This window comes from Electrona antarctica, assembly GCF_951216825.1.
Source record: "Electrona antarctica genome assembly, chromosome: 12".
Taxonomy (NCBI): domain Eukaryota; kingdom Metazoa; phylum Chordata; class Actinopteri; order Myctophiformes; family Myctophidae; genus Electrona; species Electrona antarctica.
Window position 1 is genome coordinate 52,613,580 of NC_136793.1, and position 8,621 is coordinate 52,622,200.

General features: G+C 43.5%; 1 protein-coding gene across 1 annotated transcript in view; it reads right to left on the reverse strand.

Moving 5' to 3' along the window:
* adgrd2 (adhesion G protein-coupled receptor D2) overlaps positions 1-6,745 on the reverse strand; it is a gene marked incomplete at its 5' end in the record, with an annotated part of 53,564 nt that extends 46,819 nt beyond the window's left edge. The window contains 2 exons of the mRNA XM_079517028.1: positions 562-626; positions 6,719-6,745. Of these exons, the coding sequence (XP_079373154.1) occupies positions 562-626; positions 6,719-6,745 (92 nt within the window). The remainder of the gene's footprint in view (positions 1-561; positions 627-6,718) is intronic.
* Positions 6,746-8,621: the final 1,876 nt, after the last annotated feature.

The following is an 8,621-nucleotide window of genomic DNA, read 5'->3' on the forward strand; positions in this document are numbered from 1 at the left end:
GACCTCCCCAATCCAGTCCAGTCGCCTCGTCAAATGTCTGCCCGGCCTGACGTACAGCATGTCCAGAGTGCCTGTTCTGTTCTCCCAAACTCGAGGAGGGGTTCCGTCCGTGGAAGCAGCAGACCGCTATACGAGAGAACAGAGCAGAGATCACAGTGGTGTGTGTGTGTGTGTGTGTGTGTGTCTATCCAGCGGCCCCTGTGTACCTCCTGGCTCTCCCCCAATAACCACCACCCCTCACACCACCGTCCCACCCCACCCCACCCCACCCCACCCCAGCACACACACACACACCACACCACCTCCCAGCACCCTGAATCCAGCCAGGGCTTTGTCGTGCAAATAGGGTCATTTTTTAAAAGAACCTTACTTACGCAAGCAGTGTCAAGTATTCAGGCTCAGAGAGAGTTCATCAAGCACGGCGGGGAGGCAGGCATTTTTACCACATTGTGCCTTATTTATGCCGTACTATAAGGACACTCTAAAGTTAATTTAAAGATGTCTTTATTGGTGTACTTCACGGTCAATAAAAGTGTGTTACTACTCGTGTAATCAGTGTACAGTACGCCAGTAAAGTTGGGACCGCTTTTGTCCGACACTTGTGTGACCTGCACCTCTTGAGGAATCTGTTCACAGAACAATAGTGTCTTATTAGACCATACACTGGTGTGTATATACAGACATTCACAGATTATGCTGTATGGATACTGTCTGTATACACGAATCTGAAGACGTCTAAAGTTGGAAAATGTTCTATTTCTAACACTTCTCCATACCTTTGACCACTTCCTATGTCTCGTGCGCTCTCTCTCTCTCTCTCTCTCTCTCTCTCTCTCTCTCTCTCTCTCTCTCCCCCCCCCCCCCCCATCTCCAGGGGGACAAAAGCCATGACATCACTAATTCCCAGAGTAAACTGATCAAACTGGAAAAAAAAAATGAAAAAAACCCCTGATTAAGACAAAGGAAGCTATTAGTATTCTCTGTGGGTCTGAACTTGCGTGAAAGACACTCCACAGGCGCACATCAACAAATGTGGGATCTAAGCTGAGAGGAGCTGCCTGGGGAGCCCCTCGCTCACTCGCGCCATAGTCCTCGATCCGCTCCTATGGGACGTCAGCTTTTTGAAACGACAAGCAGCTCATCCATGCTTAAACATTGCTGTGACAACGTCAGCATTTTACTTGCCAATTTCTTCTTGTATTTATTTTGGAAACAAATACTTTCTTAAATGCTTCTTCAGTGTAAGATCCAAATGGACAAATGCCAGATGCCTTGTCATGCATTGATGTGACACACTCAACAAAACTTGATAAAAAAAACAGACCTTGATAAAACTCTATATTATAGGCCTACAGACAGAATAAAGCACATACAAAATAAAGGAGTTTAATTCAGCCAACGCAGTGACTGCTAAACTGCAAGTGTTGGAAGTTTAAATGAAATTACAGAGGACTAAATGTCACCGTATGTTAAGTTAAGCTGTTTTTTAGTGCTGCATGTAAACACAGTAATGGTCTCACTGAGCAGTGGAATTAGGCAGCCAGCGTCCAGCTCTGCTTTGCTTCGACTGCAGACAATAGATAGCACAGTTCCACATACCTTCCCCAGTGTCTGCACTGCAGTAAAAGCCATTAGAGGTTTAGATATAAAACTTAACCACCACATTAAAAGCCACCACCTGGTCTTTACACTCTGATTAGACAAAAAGGATCCTAGCAGCTAGGTCTCTGAGTAGGATGCCAACGCCGCAATACCGAGGGTGACCGACTGTTCCAATTGCCTGCACCCCTCCCCCCCTCTCTGTTGCTGAGGTATTTGTACTTTACTTGAGTATTTCCGATGTCCAATACTTGTACTTTTACTCCACTACATATAGCAGCTTGATTATTATTACAAAACATACATCAAACACTATATACATTTTGGCCATTTGAAAATAGCCGATCTGCTATTTTCAAAATATTTGAATACATTTGAAAACTTTAAATGGGACATTCTGCATAGTGAGTACTTTCTACTTTTTTATGCCAAGGCTTTTGTACTTTTACTCAAGTACACCTTGAATTCATCCGGCTGAGCCGACTATACCCGGTTATTAAGTTAGGAAGGGATCTGCTCTACCACAAGCATGCACACACACCACCACACTTAATTAATGTTCTAGTTGCCAACTTTTAGTTTACATCATATAGCTGAAGGTCTGATTGGAGAATTTGAATAGATGGAAGAGGAAGAGAAAGAGTTGGTTTCTAATAGCCTGGGCATATTTTCCTCATAACATTTTGAACTAAATTGACTGGCCAGGGTTGGGACAAGATGGCTTGAATCTTATTGTGAAGATCATGTGAGGCCTTTCTATTTGAGAACAGTGCTTAAACTGTTAATTAACTAGAAGCCTGTACGCCTGCGTATCATAACATTTGGAGACGTACAAATATACACTTCCATATAGCTAAAAACAGGAAATCATCATAGAGGAGGTAAAAAGAAGGAAAAAAAACATATACAGTGAGGAGAAAAAGGGGGTGGGTGGGGGAATTCAGATTTTACGGGGGCCAGTTTCGAATTGCAGCCGTCCGTAGGTGCCCTTTGAGAGCAGTTTTGAAGGAGTCAAGGGATTCACATGTCTTAATGACTGTTGGTAGAGCGTTCCACATTTTGGTGGCATAGGAGCGAAATTAATTTAGTCGCTTGTTTGTGCCGAATCTGGGTTGCACATGGTTTGTTGAGCTCTATTTGGTGTACTATACAGTATGTAAATTCACGTTTACATCTTTATGTACAGTATATTGCATGTAGAGGGATACAGTACATAGTAAAAATGTATTCATCTATTGAACATTTATTAATCTATGTATTGTACATTCCAATAAGGTCTGTTGACTCATCTATCTCCCACATGTTGGAGCAGCCGGATATTCGATCCCGGGCTCCCCCAGAGTAGGTGTCGAAGTGTCCTTGAGCAAGACTCTGAACCCTTAACCTAATTGCTATCCTGATTGATTGCTAATTGCAACCAGGTTGGTTCCTTGCATGGTTTCCTCCGACCATCGGTTTATGAATGTGTGTGTGTGAATGGGTGAATGAATGTATTGCACAATAAAGCGCTTTGGATAAAAGCACTATATAAATGCACCATTTACAGTTGAGAACTTGCAACCTTCAGCTGCTACGTTTGCTAAAGAAAAGGCACTCAAAAAAGTATAAATAAGCTTGATGCCACAACCGGAATTTGAGTTGGAGGTCAGGCACCTTCCAACCAGGGAGAGGTACATGTATTTTCTGAATGAAGTCCCTACAAAGTTAAGAACACAAGCTATCTATTTTTACAATTGAGAAGAGTGCACTTTGTGCACGCACAACTTTGTGCGCGCACAACTTTGTGCATGGTTCGGTTGGCCAAGTCATAGACCGTGACGTATGCGGACATTGAGGAGTATGAGGAAGTGCCATTTCTGCCCATGTGCTTTGTGGCCGTCATACGTCACTGACTTTACCTCTGCGTTTTCAACCCAGCTTTATGGGTGTTCGCAGTTTACCTTTTAGTGATGTGATGGACCGATTACACACACAACCTGCGCAGCATGGAAAAAACAGTCAGTGGCCAAAGATAAATCGATGTCTGCCTTCCTTCAAAATGTACAGTTTGAGTGTGTGTGTGTGTGTGTGTGTGTGTGTGTGTGTGTGTGTGTCTCTCACTCAGATTGCACTGCCACATGCGCAGCGTTAGACATGAGCGTGCCGCAGGCGTACAAGCTTCTAGTTAATTAACAGTTTAAGCACTGTTCTCAAATAGAAAGGCCTCACATGATCTTCACAATAAGATTCAAGCCATCTTGTCCCAACCCTGGCCAGTCAATTTAGTTCAAAATGTTATGAGGAAAATATGCCCAGGCTATTAGAAACCAACTCTTTCTCTTCCTCTTCCATCTATTCAAATTCTCCAATCAGACCTTCAGCTATATGATGTAAACTAAAAGTTGGCAACTAGAACATTAATTAAGTGTGGTGGTGTGTGTGCATGCTTGTGGTAGAGCAGATCCCTTCCTAACTTAATAACCGGGTATAGTCGGCTCAGCCGGCTGAAGAAATTCAGCCCGAGTCCCTCCCAGCATCCTAAGGACGTCCTAATATAGCGGCACCATTGCGAGCATTATCCGGCTGATCTGCATCACTGCCCTCCATCACATCTATAAACTGACAATGCATCATGTTGTGATGCTTGTAGATCAGCTATTTTCGGACACACTTGTGTGACACTGTTGTACAACGAAGTACAAAACAGGCCTTAAGTGGTTAATCAGACTAATCCTTTTAAATGATTATAAAACACAATATGACTTTCTTCACATTGATTCGTTGATATGTATAAAAAACAACGAATAAAAACACGTTTCTCTATCATTCAATTAATCAAGAACGTTATCAACAGAATAATCACTAAGAAAATGATCCATAGTTGCAGCCCTGAATATGCAAATATTGTATTCTAAATATTAAATCTGTGCACATCAGCTTTTCGTCACACATGCTCGTGTATGGCAAAAGGGAGCCTAAATATGTAAAAACGAAGACGTGTCGGGCATTTGAATCTAGCTGAAGCGGAAGCATCCTTTTCTTGAGTGGAGCTCCCTGCCAACGGACTGACGTCATGGCACCTGTTTCTAATGCAAATCAACCTTTTGAAAATAACTTTTGTTCATTCAAGTGACAGACACCATCAGAGGGACTAGACAGAAGAGTCAGCTGTAACATTTAAATGGGGTGGGGGGGGGGGGGGGATGTGCTAGTTTGGCTAGTTAATGTCTTACTTTATTGGCATTCATAATTCATATTACAACATTCGTAAGGGGAATCCTCCAGCTGGATTGCAAAAAAAACACATATTTTTTTAGAATCCATGGTGGAGGTTGGATTTATCAAGACTGTCAGAGTTGGAAATCAGCCCTAAGTCCTGCTGGCCCTGCTTTTAGGAGCTGCCATATGAGTACTTTCCAGCAGATGAGTCTGCACACGTTTATTAGAAGATAATATACTGTACATCTAGATAGGCATGTAAACACATTGCGACTGCAGGGCCGATATTTCAGCATAAGCAGTTATAAATTACAAATTGCATGCAATGATGTCAATCCATTTCAATTGGGGTATACGGCATACAGTAACTGGCATACATAGTATGATTTGTAATGCAACCATCAATAAAACAATGGGTCGACAAACACCGGCGCATGCAGATCTCCTAAATTATACTTCATCAACACGACTGCCAAACATGACCTATATGAATCGCGGCTACAAGCTTCACTCATAGCAAGGCTTCAAGAAAAAGAAAAGGGTTAGGTTTATTTGCATTCAAAATTATTTCGCTTAGATATTGATCCATGACACGTACAGTTGGAGGCCATCGATATTGTCCTTTTCTTTTTGCTGAGGTTTGCGTGATCTGCGCAAAAGGACAGTTAACCCATTTTGGGCGGGAACCCCTTTTGGTGTTTTAAACATTATGTTATAATTTAACTATTGAAAAATAGCAGATCTACAAGCTCATAGCGCGCCACCGAGTGGCGCGCTACGAGCTTGTAGGTCTGCTATTTTTTAAAAATCGTGAAAATATTTATTTCAGAAAACTGGAGGATTTAGAAGCATTTTTTTAAATTTTGAGGTCAGGCCTAAATGGGTCAAATGATAAGGGACAATATCGGTGGCACCCAACTGTAGGCTGGCCCGCTACCATTATAATCTGCACAGATACAACACCAACACTATTAGTAAATGATCGCGCCTTTGTGTGTTTGTGCTGGCACTGAATACACGAGTGTCTCTTTAGGTATATAAATTCTTGGCTCTGTGTTCCGTCTGCAAACAGCTGCGTATTCGGGACCCCTTTCAGAGGCGCCATGTGTAGGCCCTGTTCCCCTCTCGGTAAACACCACCAACTCTCTTCAGGGGACGATCGAGACAAGACTGAGCGCCGGGCGACGTTGGGGGAAAAAAAAGACTGGGAAGCCATTCAAGGGCTTTAAAACAAAGTAACAAACTCCACGACCACGCGTAAATCTAGCATCCCTTTATCCGCACGTTTGACCGAATTCAACAGATTGCGGTCATTTACGACACAGCAAGTGCAATAAATAACAACTTCTAAATTTGCACATCTATCTGATCTCTTTGCATTATATGACCTCTCCTGCTTTTTTTGCCCCCGAGTCAACACATACTGTTCCTGCGGGAAAAAAAACTATATGGTCAATAGCTTCCATTTAAACAACAGATTTTGGGGCACAGTGAGCGAGAGTGGACAAAGGGAACCCGGGGGAATCATTGAGCTGCCTCCTACTGCACTTTTTTCCTTCCCCTCTCTTTCCACTGTATCTCTGCTGCCATTGCCACCCATTGTATTTCCATGACAACCCAGGGACTCTATGAATGGTATGGAAACGCCAAACAACTTGGCTGGGGCTCTCAAACCGTCAGAGACAAAAGAGCTGGTGACCTACATGTGGAGAGAGAGGATGAACGCGTTTCCCAGAAGCGATCGGTCCATCACTGGTGCAGTCTTGGACCACCTCCACCCCCTACCCGCACCACACACACACACACGCACGCACGCACGCACGCACGCACGCACGCACGCACGCACGCACGCACACGCACACACACACACACACACACACACACACACACACACACACACACACAATTGGTTTCGTCTCACCCAACTGCTCATCTGGAAGGCAGCCATGAAATGAGACTGACTGGCATAGCATGTTAACATACTGAATAATTACATGGGAAATAGATCAAGGGGCCTATTTGCGTCAGTGCCTTACCCCTTATTCCTAAACTTATTTGCCTTTTTTTATGTTTTTTAAAAAAGATTTGAGGGGCGCTAACCCCTCCTATATTCAGCTATTGGTGTAGATTTTCGTCTTACACAAAGATTTGAATGGAGAATTTACGTCATATGTGGACGAGCAAATCGGCTATTTCTGTCCTACTCAAAGATTAAACTCCCATTGACAATGAATGGAGAATTTACGTCATATGTGGACGAGCAAATCGGTATTTTTGTTTTACACAAGCATTAAATTCCCATTGACAATGAAAGGAGAATGTACATCAAAATGTGGACGAGCAGATCGACATGTTACGTCATGATGATGTACGATGACAATGATCGATGATGATTTTTGTATATTTCAAATAGCTGATCTACGTACAAGCCGTCGATGTAGATCGGCTAGTTGAACAACAACAGTTAAAATGTTTTTCAAAATAGTAAATAAAGGCAAAGTAGTTTAGAGATAAGGTGTAAGGCACTGGCGAAAATAGGGATCCAAGTCTCGGAAAGACAGCACTCACATGACCGTGTAATATATGTGGAGAGGGAGGCTTTTCTTTTTATCCGTTGTGTGAGTACTTGGGAGAAGTGGGCTAAACCTGACCAATTTACACGACCACACTAATGTGTGCTACATCCACAGATCATTATTAAAGGGCCGGGGGGGGGTGGGGTACACTGCAGGGGTAAAACTGTGCAGCACAGAAAATGGCGGAATGTTCCCTCATAAACAAACATTCCTAGCTGCCCGCCTCTGCCATTGGAGGCCATGTTTGTCTGGCCTAATCTGGCCATTGCAGATAGTCTTTACGACGGCCCATTTTGGCCATCAATCAAGGGACCTGCTACTGGGGGACCTGGTCAGCCACAGCAGGGGTCACAGCGTCGCCCTGGAGACCGCCGTTAAAAGCAGCCACATAAACAGCACTGCGGAGGAGGCGTCGAGGTGAAAACAAAGGGAGGAGAGACAGAGGGAAGAGGCGTCCGGGCGCTTCGCACTAACTTTAGTTGCCTCTGTCGACCGTCGACGCGACTGTGCCCTAGCTTTGTCTGTCCTGAGTCAACCCCTGTGCCGCGCGGCACACAAACATAATATCCGCTGTAGGCTATGATATAATGTGTTGTTCACACACACAGGCCTTTTGTTTTGTATCTCCACACGACGACAGACACAAAACACACAAGATGCTCGCAAGCGAGACCCACGCAACATCTGCTGTGCATTTCTAGAACACGGACAACAAGATGAAATTATTCACGTCAAAGTGCACAACCAAAAAGTGAAATGTTAAGACATTTTGATTATAATTTATGCATGGTTGTCAAAAATCATCTTGATCAAAACTTAAAAGAAATGACTGTACACATTAGTACAGCTTATGGAAAGGCCTTTCTCTTTATAATAAGGATCAGTACCTGTACTCCAGACTTTTTTACTATTGAGACGAAGGGTCTGTCAGACTTAGACTTACAGGTTTTTGAGTGGCGCCCCTCCAGTACATGGCATTTGGACATTACGTCATATGGCAACCAAGTCTATGGGATTTTTCATGTCATGTGGCTGATATAAACACATCTTGTAACGTATTGTTATATACCTGGCCTAGGGGTGCCAGATACACAACAAAAATCACACCCGTGTGAACTGAGTGGTGTAAGGTCTTATATAGACTGATCAGCTGTGGTCTGACGTAATGTCTAACGTAATGAAATCACACCCGTGTGAACTGGGTGACCATAGCAACCATGCTCATTTTTTGGTACGAACAGACAGACA